General features: G+C 42.1%; 1 protein-coding gene across 4 annotated transcripts in view; it reads right to left on the bottom strand.

Moving 5' to 3' along the window:
* ptch1 (patched 1) overlaps positions 1-23,289 on the bottom strand; it is a 45,957-nt gene that overhangs the window by 9,932 nt on the left and 12,736 nt on the right. For all 4 annotated transcript variants that reach the window (XR_010915565.1, XM_067521451.1, XM_067521450.1 and 1 more), the window contains exons 3-17: positions 19,514-19,703; positions 19,335-19,404; positions 19,091-19,182; positions 17,829-18,027; positions 17,595-17,716; positions 14,711-14,858; positions 13,405-13,536; positions 13,040-13,195; positions 12,681-12,779; positions 11,536-11,661; positions 9,245-9,363; positions 8,039-8,714; positions 6,779-7,088; positions 5,326-5,468; positions 1,356-1,539 (exon numbers count right to left, since the gene is read on the bottom strand). Coding sequence is in view for 3 of the 4 variants with exons in the window: in XM_067521451.1 (XP_067377552.1) it covers positions 1,356-1,539; positions 5,326-5,468; positions 6,779-7,088; positions 8,039-8,714; positions 9,245-9,363; positions 11,536-11,661; positions 12,681-12,779; positions 13,040-13,195; positions 13,405-13,536; positions 14,711-14,858; positions 17,595-17,716; positions 17,829-18,027; positions 19,091-19,182; positions 19,335-19,404; positions 19,514-19,703 (2,766 nt within the window). In the remaining variant the exon portion in view is untranslated. The remainder of the gene's footprint in view (positions 1-1,355; positions 1,540-5,325; positions 5,469-6,778; positions 7,089-8,038; positions 8,715-9,244; positions 9,364-11,535; positions 11,662-12,680; positions 12,780-13,039; positions 13,196-13,404; positions 13,537-14,710; positions 14,859-17,594; positions 17,717-17,828; positions 18,028-19,090; positions 19,183-19,334; positions 19,405-19,513; positions 19,704-23,289) is intronic.

The following is a 23,289-nucleotide window of genomic DNA, read 5'->3' as shown; positions in this document are numbered from 1 at the left end:
ATGACATTTGCAGATGATATTTGTCTTTTCAATTGAAGTAACATTGTTTTCGGATTATATACCGAGTCTGCAGAAATAATTTCAAATTATTTGGCCAAACCACCAACATCAAGGCTTCCCTCCCTAATCCATTTTGTTCCAGGAGTCGCTACATCTGTGGGCACACACACACATACACGCACACACACACACAGACACACGGGGAGTGGCTCAAACCCAGCCGGTCTGTGGCCCAGCCTGGCTAATGAAGGCCTATCAGTTCCAGACACAGCAGAGTGTCAAAGCTAAACTCTGATTCACGGTAATTACAATGTCAGAATCGCCACCATTACTACACCCTAAACTTAGCTTCGCCACATAAAGGATAATATAGATGCAACATGCATACCTGACAGTCACACTGCCATAAAGTCATCTTTCGTGCTTGCTAAAGAGTACATTTATACATAATTCACTCAATTAATAAAAGATTTACTAATATGGCAGAAAAATCGATCTTGTAAAAAATAGGTCAGACAGAAGCACTTGATTAATATATATACTGACTAACACAGTTTAGTCAATATATACAATATACACTTTACATTTCCATTACACGTTCAGCAGGCTTTTGGCCAACACAGATCGGCTCTCAGGGGCTCCCACACAGACAAGCACTTTATGCTGCTTATATTCATCCATGACTTCCTGCTTGTTATCCAATTGTGCTTTTCATCCAAACCCAGTCTTTTCTTGTTATCCAATCACTGTCCTCCCCTGTGGAGGACTTCCTGACTTGTACCAAATCACAGGGTAGACTCAAAACAACACAACTGTAATTTTTATGTGAGTTACAGTCTGTGTGTCTGTGTGGTAGGTAAATGAGAACAGCGTGCTTGTGTTGTTTGGGGTCACTGAGTTTTATTAAAGTGTGTGTGTGTGTGTGTGTGTGTTAGGATTACAGCATTCACCACAGGCACCATTAGATGAACCACAGTGAGCTATGATTTGGTCCTCAGCCTTGCAACCTGAGCTCACACACACACACACCCACACCCACACACACACGGCTGAGGTATAGTAAAGTCTAATACCTCACTTAAACCTAAGCAGCAGCCCCAGAGCAATAACTCAAACCACAAGAGGTAAACACTGCACACAAGTAGTGGCTGCCTTATGGAACCTAAAAGAAATCACAATGAGCTCCACAGAAGCATTCAGTAAATGCAATTTGTTCAACTCCACCGTGTAGCAAGTATGAAATTCAACAATTTAAGTTTCTGCAATGCTTCATTTGTTGGATCCAGCAACATTATTGCTGGATCCGTTCTCATTTGGACCATGTTTACTTAAAAAGTTAGGGCTTGCTGACTTACTGCTGAGGCGTGTCTCGGGCATGGAGTCGGTACGGTCGTGGAGCCACTCAGGAGGGTGCGGACGAATGTTGGCCTGAGAGGCAGCATATGCCACAGGATCATTGCTGACCCAGGCAGTTAAGTAGATGTAGAAAGCTCCAGGATTGATGATCCCATCTGCATCTACAAGTCTCTGACGAGTCAGCTACAATGAGGAGAGAGGAGGTAAATTAATAAGCATACCATAATCGCTAATGTAGACAATTAAGCGTTATTTTCTTAAAATGCAGCCTTCAGATACATAATGGAATGCATTTCAGAGGGTTAAATTAAGTCATTCACATTTATACAGAAGCATGCCAAATTCTGAAATTTTAAAATGTAATAATTGGCAATTGGAAAACTGGTGGGGCTTGTTAAGGAAATAAAACTGCGTCTGTTATGTATACATTGGACATGAGATCGTATTGTGGAAATTAGACATGTGGAACCAAAACATTGTGCAGGTGAGCTGACCACAGAAAAGCTTATTTATACACATGCACGAGTGCAAGAGAACGGAGCAGCTTTCAAAATAAGGGTCAAATATTAGTTTCTCTCTCTTTCCAACCAAAGAAAAATCAACAAGTCAAACACTGGTTGCTTTTTGAAAATTCCCGTACTTTTCATCACAGCTTCCCAGAATTATCATGCCACATTAAAACATGGAAAATGTTGAATAAGCTTCTCCCTTTACATACAGTAGATATTGGCTAGCCAACCTCAGGCCCAGACCGCTCTGAATAAATCTCTGAAGGAGGCCTTGCAGCGCTTTTCTGTCAAGAAGCAGCTGCTGGATGTTCCACCAAACCTTCTTAATTCTAAATGTACCAATGCATTGACATTTGTTATGAGTGGATATCATCTAACAGTTTGGTTACAGTATTGTTTCTTAAAGGCTGTATAGAATATCAAGTGGGTTATATCAGTGAACACGATATCAACAATATTATTGGTATTTAGCAATGTCTGTTTTTCTTTTGGTCCATCACTTGGGTCCAAATACAATATTTTTCCAACAATTGACTGGACTGCCATTAAATCTTGTACAGACATTCATAGTGCTCAGAAGATAAATTCCGCTGTCTTTGGTGTTCTTTTGACCTAATCACAAGTGCAATGAAACTCAATTTTGTGGTACAATCAGAACAAATGGATAAGTGCCATGAAATTAGGTGCATTCCCTCTAATGTTCACCTCGTGATGAACAGAAATAACTTTTTCTGTATTGTAATCACATTTTTTTCCAACCATCCACTGCCATCATCATCATCATCATCATCTGGGGGAGCTCAAATGATGTCATCTATACAGGTTGTATTTATGGTTGTCCTGCTCCACCAGAATTCGTCCAGATCATCATAATCTGAACCCAAGAATTTTTCAGCTAGAAGCAAGTTTAATACCATTCATATATATTCCCAACCCTGAGAAGCTGCCCTTTAATTCTATAGCTATTGAATGAAATTCCCTTACACTGTAGTTGTAGCACTGGGTGATAGATAATAAAACCTGAAAAGTCTCTGTTTGCCCGTAGATTGTCCTGACTTCCAACCACTATGAGTCAGAAGGAACCCTTGCTGATTCTTTCTGTCTGTTTCCAAGCTCTGTTTCAGTCATTTGCAGTGATGGCTGTGGTCAGTAGGTAGACAAGAAAGCTGTCTTACTCACTTTCGCCCTCCCATGTGGAAGCTCAGGCGTGTACACTAGCATTGCTACCTCCTAAGAGGTAAAACCATTACTGCACACCGCTCTGCCACTCTCCCTTCTAGGAATCATAAATCCCTTCCTTACGGAGGCAGCGAGAGCTTTGGGGGTGAAACTCAGCTCATGGAATTAGGTAGATGAAGAAGGAACAGGGGAATTTTTTTTTCCAAGGGTGGGGAGAGAAAAATTGCTTGAGTTAGCGTAACAATAAAAAAATTGGCTGGAGTCCCTGAGTGCGTCTGTGTGCAGTTAACCTGGTTGTTAACACTGAAGGAAATGCCACCCTGCAAATGGAGTAGAGCTATAAAAATAACACAGCATCTGTACAAATGTTGCTCACACTTGCTTCCCCTGACCCCTACGGGTACCCAGAATGCCCGGCGCCACAGAAAAACCCAGCCCTAAAAAAAAAAAAAAAAAAAAAAAAAAAAAAAAGAGCTCTTGATAGTGTTAGCACTTCCAAACATTCCAACTCCTTTTTCTCTCCATACCCATCTCCTTCTGCATTCATGCTCCAAAGCTTTATGATTTTGTTGCCTTTTTATTTAAACCACAAACTCAATCACACACACTAACACAGACAACCAGCTCCATATGACTCGAGGCAAAGCAATAAGGAACGAATGGTCGCAAAGTACAGAGAGAAAAGTTGTTACGGCAGATCAAAGGCAGAACACCTCTGCACAGATCCGTGAAGTGGCATATCAAAATAAAACATCTAGCTTTGCAATTTGCCCGAATTGTAAAAGATCTGGACCTTATTTTGAGACACAAAAACCAGCTACTGTTGTAGCTACACACACACAACAGACAAAGGCAGATTACACTCTCAAAACACGCACACAGAGCTACCTCAATGAAACTATGAGTTTCATCTCCAATCAATGAATGAGGACATAGCAGTGAAGCACAGAGGGAGGGAAACTGTGGAAGGAAGAGACAGAGAGAGAGCAAGAGTAGAGTGAAGCAGAGTGAGACAGTGAGAGAGGGAGCCGGATTCCACGGAATCTGGATTGAATTTTAACAACGGGATATGCAACAACTGCATGTCTTCAAGCTGGCACAGGAAGCTCAGGCAGCTCTGCTGGCAGCCCTCACGCCTCACAGTAAATACACTTTCCTCACAGACACAGAAGTGATGTCACAGAGTTGCACACCAGGCCTGCCTTTGCTTCCTGATAACTAGTGGAAGGGATGGGAAGAGTAGTGTCCTACTGCAGTGGAGCTCAACTAGTAAAAAAAAACAAAACACAACAAACAGCTAAACGTGTAAGGTGAAAGGGGTTTTATTAACAATTACCTTTGAGGAAAAGGATCTGAAGGACATCGCTTGTTTTGCACTTCATGTTTGCTTAAATCCTGGCCAAGAATTTTGTTTTCAGATGTCTCCAGTTCCTTATCTTCTGTTTTTGCTCTTATTGCCAAAGAATGCAGCCATGCATCATGTATGTTGTTTTTTGAAGGTGGCACCAAACTAAAAACAGCATGCAATGCCCTGTGGAAACTGAGCAAGTTTCCTTAGCTCAACAAACACAATCTTCCTTCTCATTTCCTCCTCATTCTCTCCCACTCCTTTTCATTATCAACTTGCTTTATAGCATCTTTCTGTTGACATAGAAGAGACCTGATGTTATCTTACAACAAGTTACTTTTTGGGCCTCCTTCTGAGACCTCAGCTGCTCACCAGCTCCAATGGAGACAAGGCTCCCATCAATAACCTGACTAGAATTTATCAGATAGTTAACATAAACACTGTTTTATTCTTACTTTCATCGTTTTTTTGCTACAGTGGAATGCCAGGAGCTCCACAGAAAACTGGCAGCCTGATTATCAAACCAGGGTCTTAAGCATCACACAGTCAAAGTGCTGCATCCATGTGTTTGTCACGCAGGGACAGAACTGCCAATTGGAACAAAGGACTTAAATGAAGAGTTAATAGCTTTTTCAGAGACGGGCTACAGCCCCAGCAAGAGCCTTAAATTCCTAGGCCCGGCAAAGTCATCACAGGAAGAAGACGAAGACAGAGAGAGAGAATGAGCGTTCTTAAGCTGGGTGTGGCTCTTCTAATCCCAATCACATGTAACAAAACACAGATATACATACAAAAGAAAAAAACGGGTCTGGCACCGCAGGGTCTCTGTATACTCTCCATCCAAATACAGTCAGTGTATACTTCCTCTCACCTTCACTTGGAATTATTTTTAACTGTTGAATTTACTAAACTGGGCCTAAAACTTCCACATACCTGGTTGAGGTTAGTAGGCTTGTCACTGCGTCCAGTCTGCACCAAAAGCTTGTATGCCAAGACACCATCATCAGAGCCATTCCTGTAGTTGTTGAGAGTGATGCGGCCGGCCTCCCAGTCCTTGTCGAAAGCTTGCTGGAGACCTGCGGGAAACCACAAGGGGACAGATATGTTAGATGTGGATGTTGTGAATGAAAAGGTTATGAGGCCCGTTATAGTCATTCTTCCTCTGCAACACGTCTCTGAAGCCAACCTCACAAGAAATCACAACACATAATATCCCAGCACAGTACAAGACAATGTACTTCAGCTTAACCTTAACCCTAAAATGAGTTTGACTGATTTAATATGATAACTCTGTTCTATTCTCAACCACCAAACAAGACTTCAAAAGCTTAAAATCCACTGCTTTTGATTCAAAGCAATCATTAGGGAATATATCAGTAACATGTGTCTCCTCTTCCATACTACTCTCTAATCCATATGTGGATCACTCCCCTCCTCTCGGCTCTCCCCCAAGGCCCATGCTGTGGTCCGTCTGTGGGAGATGTTGTTTTGGGTCTCGTTCCTTGGCCTGTCTGGCTCCAATTTGTCCCACCATTGCAGAGAGCAATATCAGACACAGTTCTCTCTCTCTCTCACCCACACGCTCTCTGTGTGGTTCCCAGCCAGCTCACACACTGTGTGACTCACACAATGTGTTTTATCGCTGGGGGAAAGTCAGCGAGTGCGCTTCCTTACTGAAAATGAACCATTTTGGAAGGCAATATTCTTGTTCAGTGGCACTTTTGCAATTCACAGGAGCTGTCAGTTCTAGGTATAGAGCCAGCAAAGTTTCCCAGCAAAATAAATCCCTCCATCATGAAAAATTATTTCATGGGTCCACAAAGTAGTGTAGTGATATATGCCACATATTTGAGTAATACATTTTTAAAAAGCAGCATGGAGCATCTATACTGCATAGGAGTATCAGTTTGCACTGCTAACGTCTTCTGCCAAAGGGTCTATCATACTGCATGTTGCTTAAGACCAAGTATCAAAATATGGCCTCCCAATTCATCATCCTCCATCAGCCCCACTTATGGAAGACACAAGTGATTTTAATCAGCTACTGTCAGTGTCCATTTTGTAATCCCACCTACTTCTGAACTCTTTTCCAACATCTTGTGTCCTGCAGGATAATGTCAAAACACAAAGGAAAATAATGACCTCAAAACTGTTTCATGAGAAAGCAAATTATTCCCATGCCTAAACTATCCCAAGTATTGATGTTAAAAGCAGTATTAATAACTAAATTGTCTCTGACTTCAGTAACAGGGTACAATTTAAGTGGTTAAACACTGAATTATATTGCTACACCTGACTTTATTGTGAAAAACTGACAAAAGGTGTGACCAAATTCAATTTGGATCTGGTCGCAATTGTAAATTTAATATATTACGCTTAATTTTACCTTGCAGCCAGTCCCTGAAATACTGAAGCCACATGCGAGGCAACTGTCTGTTGTCCTCTTTCAGCACGTAGCGGACAGAGTGGAACCTCTGGTGGAGTTCGTGCAGCAGAGGCTGGTTGTGGGCATAATCAGCCTGCTGCGTCACCACATACATGTTGTAGAAGGAGAAGAACTTGAACTGGGCACCAATGAAGTCATACTCGCTGGTTTCTCTGGGCACAATGTCCGTAAGCTCCAGGCCATCCTTCACCTGTGTGGTCCCGTATAAACTGACTCCCAGCAGGCAGAGGAACAGCATAATAACAACCATCTGGAAACAGAAGAAGATGCAGTTTTATTAAACAATTCACAGCAAGAAGTGAGGCCAAAGCATATTTCCAAAGAGGAGGAATTGCTCAGAAAACACCCCAAAGCAATGATGGTGCACATTTAAAATAGAACGAAGTAGACATTTTCTACAACAGAAAGGCTGGAAAAGATTTCTGACAGGTTAAGAAACACGACCAGTCAGATGACTGACAGGTTTTAAATAAACTTTAGGGTCAGCACAAGGTATTTGAAAGACAGAATAAACAGTCAAATTTCTATCTGTTGTAAACATCCATTGGAGTTAACGGGCTGACTTTCTGATTGAACTTTGACCAAACAGCCTCACAATGCAATGAGGTTTACCAACCATTCCTAAAATCTTGAGTCCATTGATTTTTGTTTTAACTCCAAATAAAGTCATTAGATAATGTAAACCGCCTGCTCATCATGACCTCCCTCAAAAAAAAAAAAGAAAAAAGAAAAAAAGAAAAAAGAAAATAAGTAACAGATTGTAAAAAAAAAAAAAAAAAAAAAAAAAAAAGAGTTTTACTTTTAGGTCATTCGGCAATAAGGAGAGTGTTGGATCAAGTCATGAGAGTAGTTCTTGAACTGATTTGGTAATAAGAAGAAACATTTGACAGTGTGATGAAAAGTCCAAGATTTTCTAATAATGTCAAGTACAGGCCACCAGATGATTTCAGTTCTGGAAGGCTCTGAGAGGACAGGCCACCCACGAGACTGAGGTCAGACTGTGTGTGTGTACTTGTAAGTGACTTGGATAGGACATGACCACAACCTCCACCCCCGATTTCCTCCTACTACTCACTCCTATTCAAATTATCACCACTGTGAGTCACCACAGACACACTTACCTTACACACAGAGGCTTTTCCCGCTCTCATTCTCCATTTACTTTTCTATAAGCACTTACTGAAACAAAATAAAAATCACCTTGGTTGTGGGTTGCAGAAGAAACGGAGCGTAGTGCTTCTCCGCAAACGAGGCGAGGGTCCAGCGAGAGCAGGGAGGTTCGAGGCAGCGCAGGCTCAATGAGGCTTCCCCAAACTGCGACAACAGGTCCCTTGTGGAGCTGTTGTTCTCTGGGTGCGGGCCTGTCGATGAGGCTGCATCCCCCTGAGGAACAGAAATAGCACTCTGTGCAGCAGGAGGAGGTGCAGAGTGATGATGGGAGAAGCTGGCAGAGCCTCGAGATCCTCCATTACCTCGGCTGCCACAGTTGTTGTTGTTAAGATTGCCGTGATTGCTGCTGTTGCTCCTGCTGCCACTGGCATTGCTGCTGTAATAATCACTGTTAGGATTGTTTCTAGTGGGAGCTGGGTTAATGGGCTGAACAGAGATCTGGGATCTGGGCTCAGCTGTGGTGTAGAAGGCCTGTGTTCGGGGGTCGTACTCTGTCCTGAGCTGCACTGTGGACTGCATGGTGATTTGGGTCTGTTGAGCAAAACCATGGCTGCTGTAGGAGGGAGGGGGGCTGCCGTAGCTCGGGGGAGGCGTGCAATATGAGGGAGGTGGGGTGCGATAGGATGGGGGGGGACTGTAGCGACTCCCATCTGCCCCATCCAAGTACACTTGAGGCTCGATCTGGATCACACGATTGGCACATGGGCTGAAGAGAAAAAGATAGTGGAAACTGTAATACCATGGGCAAAATGGGGGACATTTTAAAACAGCCATCATCAGATTTTGAAAAAAAATACAAATAAAAAAATCTTGAAAAGAATTATGGCTACATTTTTGCTAAAAAACGTTTAATAGCTCTATGCTATTGTGAGCCTTCTCTTTCACTCTGCCAACAAGATGAAATATAGAGGTGAGACCCATAAAGGGAATGTAATAGTGTGTACGCACATCTGTGCAATCCTCATGCCAGCGAGCATGTCCAGACTGGCAGGCAGACTGGTCTTAATAAAGACTGTGACAGGTAAACAGACACTCAAACAACCAAGCAGCCAGACAGAGACAGTAAACTTAAGCCGTAATTAGGTTTTGACTGGGGTGGGGGGGATTCTGATGAAGAGAACTGGGTGATAAAGTTTCTCATTGTAGGGTCAGAGATCAGAAGAAAACAAAAATAAAAAAGTGAATGAACAGGAAAGTAAAAACTTTAATCAAAGATAAAACGTTTTTTCTGCACACCTGTAGAAGCAGCAGAAAATGTCGAAGCGTCTGTCTTCTCGTCGGTAGAGATCCATGCTGAGGATGGCCGGGAAGATGAGCAGCACCATGGCAAAGTTAAACACCACAACCACTGCAGCCTGCAAGAAAAAAATGTTTTATGGAGAAACTGCTCAAATTCTAGGGTAATACAGCAAGTACAATACAATACACACACACACACACACACACACACACACACACACACACACACACACACACACACACACACACACACACACACACACACACAACAAACACTGGGAAGCCTTAAAAATACCTTCAAATAACAGAATCAGAATAAGCTGGTGCCATGGAAAAACTGCATTTGAACACATTTTCAATTCCTTTCAAGACAAAAACAGAGTGTGCAGACAAAAATTTAGGCGTTTGTGTGTAATAGAAGCCAGGACAGTGTTGTGGTTAAGTATTTGAAGGTGGTGCACTGGAGCAGAGGGTGGGGGTTGGGGTTAGGTTGGGGCCCTGCCCAGAGTACAATCTGGATCTTGCGTAGCTGCCAGACCACTACACACTTACACTCACACCGACGCACACACACAATCCTGTGCACTCTGGACCACCCAAGGAGCTGAGGCCCGCAGGACATGAGGTGATGAGCAGGCGCTGCGGCTGTACAGACAACACACACCCCTTACACAGTCACTCACTCACACACACACACACACACACACACACACACAAAATGCACATACAGCTTAGAAAACTATACAGCTTCCTACTTCAACCACACCTTAACACCAACCAGACACACACTTACACATCCTCGCCTCCCTCATTCCTCAAATCACTACTCAACTCTCAACAAGAGAAAGAACCAATGTGGGCGAAAACTAAAGTTGGACAAAAACAGTGTGCGTACAGTAAAATAATTAATTCTCAACTGGCCAACTAACATCCAGACACATACACCATGACTTTGCCCCTGCCCCCGCCCACACACACACACACACAGAGTGACCGCTAGTTGACCCCAGAGTGGAGAGATTTATCATCACATCTGTCCTCCGTGTGTTCAAGTGTGTGTTTTTGTGTAATGTGGTATAAATTCCTGTTTCTGGAAGGAATTGAATGAGAGACATAATAGAGCAACGAGAAAGGATAAATACATGGGTTTGAATCCTGGAGTTATAATTATAAGTAAAAGAATTGTATACAATAATTGTTAAACCAATGTTTTTTTTTTCCCCACAAAGCCTGATTTAGAATTTTTGCTAATAATAGCAAACAAACTTTGTAAGCTTTAAATGTTTTCCTGAGACAGAATTTAGTTTATTGAAAACAAAATAACACTATAATAAACTAATGACATATGTCACAATATGATTTTTTTTTTTGCCTTTCAGCATATTCCAAACTTTAGGGTCACCACAGCGGACCACTGCTCCACATGTTGGTTTTTTAAAGCTAGATGCCCTTCCTGGCTCAGCCCCCCCCAATTTTACCAGACTTGTTAAAGTTTTAAACCCACTCACTTATTACTTTAGTCTGTGCAACCTTGTTCATATTCTGTTTTCATGCTCTGGACTCAGCTTTATTACATAAGTTTTCAAAGGTTAAATCCATGCTTATCTTATCTTTACAGTATGCATAACTGTGAATGAGGGAGTGTTTGTATGAATTAACAATTCACTATTATCAGAGGCATTTTGTCAGTTTAACAGATGTTTTTTCCTGTCCCAGTTTTCACTGTTGTAGTGGCGTTTATAATTTGTGACAGATGTTAGGGAGAAGACAGAGCTCTCCTCTGGATCCCCTCACCTTTACACATACACACATGCTTGTCTTTCTGAAGTTGTGAGGACATGTATGGGCATGCTGAAATTCCCACTCTAACCCTAACCTTAAGTCCATACCCTCAAATGCCCCCTTGAAGTTGCGAGGACAAGCCATAATGTCCTCACAGCCGTGGTTTTGAATCAAAAATCAAATCACACTCAAATCACAAAGACACACATTCAGACACACACACAGCTAGACAACTGGATTTAAAATCTCCCACACAGACACTACAACTCCCCACTCTGGACATACACCGTGCCCACCACTAAAGAGGTTTAACAAAACACACACTCCTCCTCACACACACATAAACATACACACTTCCAGTTTGATGAATGAAATCAATAAACAATGGTCTAGTGAAATCTGGAGCCAGTGAGGACTGGAACGGGACGATTAGTGAGAGAGAGGCCCCACACGACTGAACCCTCACTCTTTCACGGACACACAAACACAATCACTGGAGGGCATACCTGTAGAGAAAAGGCCCTGAGCGCTGGAATGGGGATGAGGGCTGCCATGAAGAATGCGGTGACGTTACTTATGGAGGTGAGAGCCACGCTGGCCCCTGTCCTCTTCAGACACTCCCCTGTACGGTCCTGTCAAAGACAGACAGATAGGTAGATTAAAGGAGACGCAATGAAACTCAACTCTTTTGATCAGATTTTAGCCGAAGGCACAAGTGTAATACTTGAGATTATGTACAATTATCGTAACACTGATATGAATGACAGTGATTGCAACAATTCTTGAAGCCCTGAAGTGCTTAGATAATCCACCTGGGCATGTGTAGCGTTTGAAGAGTGGAGGTAAACGCAGCAAGAACAAAGTTCCCTGCTGCCTCTGAAAGCAAATCAATTTTAAATGAAATCTCTGCTGACCTGCTCATTTTAACAACTTTATTTTGACTATTTTGACAAAGACAGCACCTATATGAAAGCACACACCCCTGGAAGGTTTGGCGGGAACTGTGTGAAAAATTGAGGACGTGCAGGACCACACAGGGAGTGTTTGCAGGCGTGTGCATCTTTATGTGTCTGTGTGTCAGACAGGAGAGATCAGGTTCAGCTCTGTTTAGTTTTCATCTCAGCCACACAAAGGAAGCTGGGGGATAAGGGAAGCATAAAGACAAGAGGAGGAAAGCAGGGGAAAACAAAAACAAGCAAATACATGCCTGTGTTTTCCCCCTGTGGAGATGAAAAATTATCCTGCTCCACAAAAACAAACACACATGATGCTGCAGGAATATACATTGTATGTGAAAACGGTTTATTTTTAATACAGTAACTTTATATTTATCCAAGTGTGTGAAGCAGACTAAAAAATAAATAAATCTGAAAATCAGGTTGTTTGCTTGATAATCTGCTGACAAAACATGAGATTTGAAAACAAACATAAAAGACGACAAAGAACTGCAACGTTTGCCAGAGACAAACACTTTTAACATGGAGCGCTGCTTAGATAAGCGAGCTGGATGTGTGGCACATGGGCTGTTTAATGCTTCATCACAAGCAGAGGCAGGCTTTCACACATTCCTCTACAAAGGAGATAAGACAGCAGAGGGGCAGATAAAGTGAAGAGTGAGTAAAATCGGGTGAGTGTGGGATGTTTGCCTCACCTCGAATGGGATCCTCTTGTTCTGTCCGGTCTCACTGAAGGCATGAGCGAGGAGAAACACATCATCTACTCCAACTCCCAGAGCCAAGAAGGGTAGCACCTGTATCGTGCACACAAACTCCATGAGCTACAAAGAGGGACATGGCTTGTACATAGAATATTCCCAATTCCTCCATAATTTTTCTTTTTTGTGTTAATGTTTACAACACATGAATTTGCATATAATGAGGTAGTAATTTAGAATAATAATGCTTAATAAGAAAGGCATTTTAACAGTTCTTGCAGTGTTTTTTTGAGTGTCAGTCTGTAGGTGTTTCTGACAGGCCTTAGTTGTTAGTGGCATGTGTGTGTGTGTGTTACCTGTGTGGTGGCAGCATTGAAGGAAATGCCCAGGAGAGAGCAGAGACCCAGGCCAGCCGCCACAGACAGTGTCACCAGCAGGACCCCGGCCAGCCCTACAGCCCCCTGAGACTTGGCACAGTCCCAGCGCAGCATGGTCAGACATGCATAGGCCAGCTGGGAAAATACAAGTAATCAATTTATTAATTAGCTTCATGTCAGTGGTAGTAAAACATCTTCCCTCCTCTTGTAACTGATTACTATACATCTTCTGTCTTTTTCAATCCAAGCATAGATGTTGGTCATTTTCCAAATGTATTGAAAATTTTGTAATTTAAAAACCATGTTCCACTCGCTAAACGTCTCTTTTCTGGTTGTAGTCCTACCATCAGCAGGTATCCACTGGCCACACGGATGACACTAATGTCAGAAAAAGACTTCAGAATATCTTCCAGAGTGGTGGTGGTGAAAGACAAGACCTTCTGAGAAGAATTTGCTGTCACACTCTGCAGTACCGCCTAGAGAAAGTCAAACATACATATGTATCAGTGCAGGTCTCTACTTAATACATTTCTCTTCACCATCAATGTGTATTCCTGCAGGAAAGAAGTGTAGTAGAGCAAAACTACACTTTATTTAGTATACAGTCAGGTGTGCATTTAAAAGAAATTGGAGGCCTGAATAAAGAGCTCTGTCTCCGCTATAGGAGGTATTTGGGAGAATAGCACCATGAGCCATCCTCTCCCTTTCTCACTATCTCAGAGAAGCAGCTGGCTTCAACATTGAACTGCAGTTAGTGCTCAGTGGGGAACAATGTTAGCTGACACACATTAGGAAACACGTACTAGCTCACACACACACAAACACACACCGTAGTGTGAACTCGCACATGTGTCATGCAAATACTGACATGCCTGCACATAGTATTCTTGCAGACACGCCTAATTGTGCATAAAACATGCACCACACACACACACACACACACACACACACACACACACACACACACACACACACACACACACACACTAGCACTATTTGGCATCTTTAACTTCTTTTGTGATTTCCATTCATAAAAACACTGAACTGGAATAAACAATCACAGCTCTTTTTTAATTTAATAAGTGATTCCTGCACCTCAAAATGAATGGCATGCACATGCACCTGTACTCACATGCTTGTACACACACACACACACACACACAGTCAAACCATGTCGAACAAAGTTTGGGGCCCCCAAAACAAAGACTAGATGATGTCACACATGAGCCACCAATGAGGCCACAGCTGGGAAAGCGATTGTATGTGACCTTTTGAGTGTCTTTGCATGTGTTTGTACATGAGTATGTGGAAGAGAAAGAGAGCAAGAGAACGAGAAAAGAGAGAAAGAGAGATATCCAGCACTCCCTTAATATATTCCAGACATTTTCTCCCTGTTGCTCTATTGCTCTTCTCTACTGAGTAGTAAGAGGAAAGCTTTAGTCCTTTACCACACACCAACAGTGGTTGTAGTATCTACCAGGGGCCCGGATTTTGGATGGGGCCTTTCCATGTTCACCTGTATCCGGCCGGTGATTTACAATGTGGTTATAATGGATTTAGGAGAGTTTTCTTTTGCCTTTTATTTTTCCTTGTCCTCTTTTCTAGATTTCAGTTTCTGTCTCACTCATTTCTCAGTGCCCTGGCCCTTACCTCAGAGTATCTCCTCTGCCAGGCTTCTAGTATAGCTGCAGCCTTCTCTTCATTCCAGTTGATATGGGAAACCTCCTCATAGCCCCGAAAGTGCTCAAACATCTGCTTGGGAGTCATCAGCTGGAACATGGTCTGTAAGGCCTGGGCACTGGAAAGGAGGGAATAAGAGAGGGTGGTAGATTGAGAGGGAGGAAAAGATAAAAAGGACAAAAGAAGGAGAAGAGGTCAATGAGGTGCAAGCCTTAACCGACAACATCAAGTGTACATGAGAAAATCAAGAACGCTCACTGTCAAATGACATCAAAAGGGGATGAAACCGGGATTTTGGACACCCATCTTATCAACATTTAACAGAAAAAGCTTTGGGTTACATAGATAAATATTGCCCTCTGAACATTTGTGGTTATGCATATTTCACACGGTTCATCAGAAGACGCAACATGGAATAAACCCAGAATTGTTTTAGCCCCAAAGGCCAGAAACTCAAAATCGCCTTAATTTCTAAACCAGTAGGTCCCAGAGCAGAGAGGGTGCTAATTCAATTGGTAAAGAAAGAGGAAAGAAAGAAAGATAGACAGAAATACTAACCCTAGCCTGAAGCATGTTGGATTCATCATAAATTTGGTGTGCTAAGAACACCTGCTGCTTAAGCATAATATTGTTCCTCCCGATTTGACTTCTGAGCCAAGAGCACAGATGCCCAGAGACATGAAACTTGCTTCATTTGCCATACACTGCTCAGCACAGATATCCACTAATTAAGATACCTAAATTATTCATATTAAGGCTACAAATAACAAATACTTAAATAGATAAACAAGGCTATGATAATCCATTTACAGAGCAATCAACCATACAAAAGCATCAACATTTGTTTTATTCACCACGTCAGATTCAGCTTTGACTATTTAAATTGTTGGCCAGAACTTTTGCGTTTATTCAGTAATCAATGTGTTCTTTCAGTATTCAATTAGAAACCAAAGCCTAGTGCACCTAAATGTGGAGCTTTGTATGTGAATTTCCCTGTTCACTGACCTGAATCAGTCAATTCATTGACAGCATAATCAGAAAATCTAAAATATTTATTATTTATTTATTTATTAATAATTGTCTGAAATAATAAAACTACTCCATTAAACACTCTCTTTCTCCCTATTTTCTATGATCCTCTTTCTCAAATTCAACATTCTTCTCATCCATCTATCAGCCCCTCTGTGTACCCAGCAGGTAAACCGAACCAGTACTGCTCCTGATGGTGCTACAGTACATTTAAGAAATTACTGTGGAAGATATCCATAGAAATATACATTATTAAACAATAGTCACCTAGTAGTTTTCCAACTTCGTGTCCCCATGGGTCGTTGCGCTGCTGAGCCAACATGTCTTCGTATGTCTAATATACACACATCTTGTTTTTATTCCAATTTACACGTGGAAATGGAATAGCACAAGATTGCTATTCCAAAAAATGTATTAACCAAATTTGATAGTGACAAAGGAAGTGCCAGATCCCATAAAACAAGATATCTGGCTACAATGCAAGGTTCCTGATCATGTTCAGACAAATTTTAAGAGAGGACATGGTTTCTATTTTAATAAAGAATTCACAGTACTAGTGTAGGTAGGTAATAAAGCAATACAGCTGAATGGTACATATTCTGGGCATTTCTACCCATCAGCACTCAAAGCACTTTACTGTTGCTTTCCATTCAAAAGACACACACACACAAACACACACACACAGACAGGACCTGCCATGCAAGGTGCTGACCAGACCCACTGGGAGCAACTTGGTGTTCAGTGTCTTGCCCAAGGACACATGAGCATATTGACAGGAGGATATAGGGATCAAACTACCAACCTTGGGATTGGTGGACAACTTCTTGACCTACCTCCTGAGCCACAGCCACACACTGTGCAGCTTGAGAACAGTTAAGTCAGTCTACAGTATGTATTTTCAGTCATCTCATTTTATGAACCAATGGTGTGAACATTAGCTAGTGGTTCTCTTTATGAATGTGATCTCTGTAATATGGCGATAATCACTGAAACGGTGGCAGTTAGTAAACAAGATGTAGAAATTTAGTGCCAGCAGCAACAGCCCAACGGACAGAGCAACTAAACCACACAAACACACACATGAAGGCAGGCACGCACAGACACCCTAATGACCCAACTTTGCCAGGAAAAAAACACAACCACAAAACAAACAACGCACCCCACTGTATTCTGCAAGTGGCATGTGTGTGAATGTGTGTGTGCAGGTTTGCCTTTGTGTATACACGTATTTGCCATCCAAACATCAATTTAAAATTAAAATAAGTGGTCCATTAGCAAATTGTTGGCTAATTTGAGTAGATTTCCGCTGTTAAGGGAAGCTTCTTATTGCTCAATAAAATCTGTATACTTTATGTTTATATATTCATTAAAATTGTGTAAAATAGCCCAAAAGACTGAATTCTTTTAGAGATTATACCGTTTATTGCATGTATATGTGGATATTATATGTCTATAGGCTCTGTGTTTTGTATCATATATTCATACATTATGTCCTGGTGCTGGAATTAAGTCCATGGAACTCAAATCACTGTATATTTGGACAAACTAGCGAGGCTATACATCACTCTGTTTGTGCACGCACACGTACGTGAACGAGTGACCAATGTCCTGAGCAGAACAGCCAGAACTGAGCAGGAACAGCTGGAGCTCTAAGATTTCACTGGAATCTGCTAATGACTGCAAGATTTACAGCACACAGCGCACACGTATGTGCCGTTTCTGAGAGCATAAAAGAACAAAAAACACACACTCTTTCCAGAATAAGCGCTGCAGTGATCACAGCAGTGTTTATGAGGGTGTGTATGTGTAAGTGTGGGTATGTTACCTGAGCAGGGGCCCGCTGCCATTCTTGGTGGTCCCTCCTACGATCAGTTCCTCCTGCCAGTGCATGTACTTCCTGGACAAACCATGGCAACCACCACTCAGGGCCCGCGCCACATCGAATGGCTGGTGCAATAAAAACAACTGTCAGGAGACTGTTCTACCAAAACATATTATACTTGCATGTGTACATATATTCTGACTCAAACGATTGAGCCCACAGTACATGTGTGCCCACCTTAGTTGAATTCTTATTGGGTGCAGTGAGGGGGCAGTCGGGGTCAGCAGGGTTGAGACAGGGTCTATCCATGTAGCCATGTCCAACGTCTGCCTTTTCCAACATGTCCTCAAACATGTCCACTTGAAAGTTTGCCTTTCTTAAGTCCTCAAGGAACTCCTTAGGGTCAAAGTTGGTCCACTGCAGAGGGTCTTTACCTCTGCAAAGTTAAAGGTAAATAGTGGCACTGCTCAACTGTGACTTGTCTGCATCTTGTTTTATTACTCAAGTTGACAAAAGAATTGTTAAGGGGAGACAGGGAGTTACATTCGAGAGAGGTTTGAGTGTAATTACCCCCAAATTCTACATCAGAATAGCACACAGTCACATTTGTGAGAGCAGAAAATAACCTCTTTCTTGCTAGGTGACAGAAATCAATGCTCGGGGACCAATTCCCATCGAGCAATGGCCAAGTGCTGAATTCCTGCTCCAAACCAGTACTTGTCCGTCTACGCTCTCTATGGCTCACACATTCCAAACTCTCTTTCTCTGAATCTCTCTCTCTCTGTCATTCAGACTACATTGTATGTGCTTAACCAGGCTTGGGTTATTATTCCCAGCCTCCCAACCAGAACATAGTAAAAACCTTATTTGCCATCTAGGACCAATGGGCAATACACACAGACAGTGACGTACTCTAATGACAGTGACTCAAGCGGATACACTTTCACACTCGTAGAAAGCACATATATGCCCAGAAGGCAATGGATGCTCACACACATGTAGAAGTAAAGGTCTGCTAAGTATTACTGTAGCAGCAGGCCATTAGCAACAGAAGGGCCAGACAATGGTGTGAGGCCCAGGGCTCGAGAGAAACTATCGCCAGCGATACGCATGCCAGCAACCACTACAATAGAGCCTTCAGAGGGGACGAGTTTAGGACACACACACATGCACACATGCTCTTGTTCCTCTGCTGTGTCTCTTTGGATGGGCTAAGTGTGTTTGGGCAGCCTCTGCTAAAGGGGTAAAAACAAGATCTCCAGATCTCTTCCCTCTCGCTTTCTCCGTCTTAAAAACAATCTGAGCATACATGTTACAATGCTACCACATATACTAGATCTAAGACCCGCACTTATACCATTTAAAGAATAAAGATCATTTAAATTAAAGCCGTATTTGACTGTAGGCTTGAGAGACATGGTAGGTTGGTTGCCATGTTACATTTCGAAGACACATAAGAAACACATTTGGTCCAGTATAGAGAAGTTTTATGTACGTACGGGAGATAGACCATTCCAGACTGGAGCTTGGCTCCCTCCCAGAAACAGTCTAAAGGGGTGATGATGAGGCAGGGATGTAGCCTTTCGATGATCTAATTGGACAATTACATATAAACAAACACAGACAGAGACACAAATTGACAGCAGGAAGTGGAGACAGGGATAAAACTAAATCTGACTATACTGGTGACATTTCAGTACTCAAACAACAGGCAACCATCATGCTAAACATTTTAAACCTTACCTGGTCCATATAATTAGTTTCTGTGACTAGTTCTCCTGATTTGTAGCATAAGTGTTCTAATTTCCATTGTCTGAAAATAAGAACAAAAGAGCTTCTGTTTATTATTTACTATACACATGTACAAATTTGACAGAGTTTCTTAATACACTTCTGATTTGAGAGAATCAAGGCCATGTCACCTGTTATAAAGGTAAACATGAACTCTGCTAGCTCGAATAGCTGACTCCAGATGCTGCAGTAGTGCCTCCACTGTTAGTACATTGGCTCCCTCCTCCCGCGGCGTCTGGATCATTAGCTGAGGGTTGAACATGGCCTCCTCACCTATCTTCTGTCGCGTGTACTTCAGCTCCTGGTTCACACGCCCACCGACTGGACAAAGAAGAGTGAGCGTATGGAAACTCTTGAATCCTCTGTGTATTCATTGTTTATGCACTTATTATAAATTTTAAATAGGTCAACACTCATTTTTTAACATATGTATTTCACAACTGGAAATAATGATTCATAAACATACTACACAGCAGGTACAAATGTTTTCAAGACTAGCATTAAGTGAAAAAGAATGAAGCAGCATCATGTGTTAAAACGTTTGTGACCTAATAAGTTATCCCCTGTTCTTTCTGCAAAGCAAACCCAAACACATCTCAGCCTGGCCAGGACACTATCAGACTTGTATCTTAAACAAAAGCTTTTTGCTTGCAGCTTGTACCAGTACAATGTCAAACATCCGAGGTCATCTGAATCCAACAGACTAACATCACTCAAACAAAACCAGATTTCACAAAAACAGTTCAATGTTTCATTTTAAACGTGCTAACAAGTCAGCAGTGCCAGACCACGTTGACAGCATGTGTGTGTGTGTCTGTGTGTGTCTGTGTGTGTGCGTTTGATAAAGAGAGAGAGTGAGGCTCTCTTCCAGGTTTTGCTCCCAGTATCGTGGTTGGACTAAGCCCTGTGCGTGCGCTCTGAGCTCTCCACTAGCCGGAGCTACAAAAGCAGCCTTTCAGGCCATTTTGGTACCCCGCTCCACCCAAGTACAGCCAAGTCAACCCTGGCAAAGACACACACACACACACACACACACACACACACAGAAAATTGCAGGCATGCAAGCTTGGGCTAAAACATTCTGTCAAAATAATGAAAAAAAAACCAAAAGGGTATAGAAAAGTACATGTGACATGCTTCCGTCCAGCCTGAGATATTTGTGCATGACTGCATGTGGATCATCAGTTCAGCCTATCTGTGTCTGATTTGTGAACAGATTTGAGCTTCCATCATTAATAGCTGAAAGCTCAGTGAAAGCTTGTCCAATTTATCGTCATCGATTTTCTCTTCTTCAAAAACAACGTGAAAAATGCCCAGTGAGAGCCGACTGTGTGAAAAAATCTGTAACATTTTATTATGTCTTAATCCAATTTAACAATTCCGCTCGATTCGTGCAACAGCAGGCATAGATTGAATATTTTCAACCCATTGTAATGGCATTAAAGTTGAACATAAGCATGCCTATTCTGCTGGGGTGGACCACCCAGTCAGACCAATGGAACAGGGAGGGAGGGGCCCATGTCTTGAGGCATTAGGAAAACACACTTGATTTCTTTTTTTCTGGACCCAAACAGCATTCCCATCTTATTCTGTCTGAAGGCATGTTTATAATATTCATCATTAATAGCAGGCTTAGGCTAACTGGAGCGACATGCTTTCCACTGCGAGGCCAGCTACGTTACACCAACCCTTCCTTCAAAAGAGCACGCATGGAACTGATTTAGACTTGACACACACTGACAGTCCACTAACAAGTCAACTTGTCTCATACACTCAACACTCAAAGGCGAAGCTAGTACGAAGCGTGGTATAATCGCACTGCCAATAGGAAAAATTACAACACAGGTATAAGGAAATAGGCACATCCATTTTCAGTATGTTACTTTGTGTGTGAGGACATAAATAAAAGGTGAGACTGAGAAAGGATTGGAGGACTGTGCTTAGAAAGAACCCACGGTCTTTCCAAGTTGTGGACTGCCACCAAAAGAACTGAAGTTTACAGCAAGCTGCAAGGAATAGGACAAGTCAAAGGAATGTACTCCTCGCTACAGGAAACAGCACATTACAGCCTCGGGCTTAGAGAATTCCACACTTCACGAAGCTACAGCGTTTTGGGGTCAACACTCACACGGCCTCGGGGTGAAATTAACACCCCAGCTGGACCAAGAAAATGTGTGTGAATATGTGCGTGTGCACTGGCGTACGTGCAAGCATGCGCATGAGTGTGTGTGTACACACAGCTGTGTTTCTTCAGTGACACATATTCCCTTATTTCTTCTCCTACGAAAACTGGTTGACCCCAGCATGTGTTGATATCTTGAAAGTGTCCCTCTCCAAGCTCAGCTGCTTTGACCTAAAACCTAAGTCACTGACTTTAAAATGCTTTGCACATCAGCTCCACTTCTCTCTCCATTCTTGTCGCGTCCGCATTCTATCCTGTCTATTATTTTATCAACAATTCTATGAATCCATTAGTGGAATGAAAACAGTAATGAGCAACAACTTAAGAGAATTCGTTAATAGTTGTAACTTTAGGCATCTTTTCCAATCAAACACTTCCCTTTTTTCTTAGATAGTTGCAACAATCCAAGTAGACAAGCAAAGACTTGGGGGAACTTGTGATGGGAAGTTTTGTTATTTTACCATTATTTTCTTGATTATATAGAACAGACACCAAATTATTTTATAAAGATAATAATGACTACGTTAATCAATAACTGAAGAGCTTATTTGTATGTGTGTTACAATGATGGTTTAAGCATTACTAATGATTGATAAATGTTTATCACCAAAAAACAAGAAGAGAAGAGAGTCTGTGTGTGTCACTGTATTCGAGCCTTCAGTGTGGGCATTCAGTGTGTTGCATAACATTAACCCCTGGTCCCCCCATTCTAAAAGTAGGGGAACAGGGGGTGGTGGGGGAGAAAGTAAGTTTCTAAGGAACTGACATCACCCCTCCCTCATTTCAGTTCTGAAATCCCCCCTCCTCTTTATACTCACTCATTTTCTCTCCCTTTGCTCTATCCTGCTCTACTCTGATTGGCCAGATCATGATGGCAATCAGCCCAGCCCCTGTGTCAAAGACAGCCCACCGGCCCCCTTTCCCCTTGCGAACTTTTTCACTTTACCGTGCGACGCGCAAAGCCCCAACCTCTGTACATGTCTTACGCCTGACAACGGAAGCATCCCGCACAAAACATACAGCCACTGCCAGCCAACAGCTCCTACAGCTCTTGAGTAATGCTGGTATAAAAACACATAAATCCATACCTTGCTAATACTGCAAGTACAGGCATTCCACTGTCCACCATCAGTAACAGAAATGGTATGGAACCTGTATCTGAACATATTTGTACACATTGATAATTAACAAAAATAATGCCACTCTACTTTACAGCAGCTCAAGAAGCTATTTGATGCCTGTGTTTTCCATTGATAGAGGTCTGTTATAATATCATAACAGAAAAGAATATAAAGCAAATTGTTAAAATTAAATTTGAATGTTTTCATACATGCATACATACATTTATTGTACATACATGTATGTGGTTAAATACACCATTATGTGTGTGTTTGTGTGTGCATGCACAGAGAAAGGATTAGCTGGATTAGGTCCCCTCTCAGCACAGACCCCCTGGTGTGAGGAGGAAGCCCCCCAAAACCAGGTCATCTCTCTGCCACACAGACCTCCCATACCTCGTCCCCTATACCACCAGGAAAAACTAAAAGAAGTGGATAACAACTGCCAAACACCTACATGAATTTACACAACAGAGCTGAAGTGTACAGTAAAAAAGGAGGGTAAGTGGGAACAAAGGAGGTGACATCTGCAGCATATGTCAAATGTAACAAAAATGTAAGCATGTGAAACTCCTGTTGATTCATGTCACAAATGACTTTTATTCAA

The sequence above is a fragment of the Channa argus genome, chromosome 11 (assembly GCF_033026475.1).
Source record: "Channa argus isolate prfri chromosome 11, Channa argus male v1.0, whole genome shotgun sequence".
Lineage (NCBI taxonomy): Eukaryota > Metazoa > Chordata > Actinopteri > Anabantiformes > Channidae > Channa > Channa argus.
The sequence above is the reverse complement of the archived record's forward strand: the minus strand, read 5'-3'. Positions and strand labels throughout refer to the sequence as shown.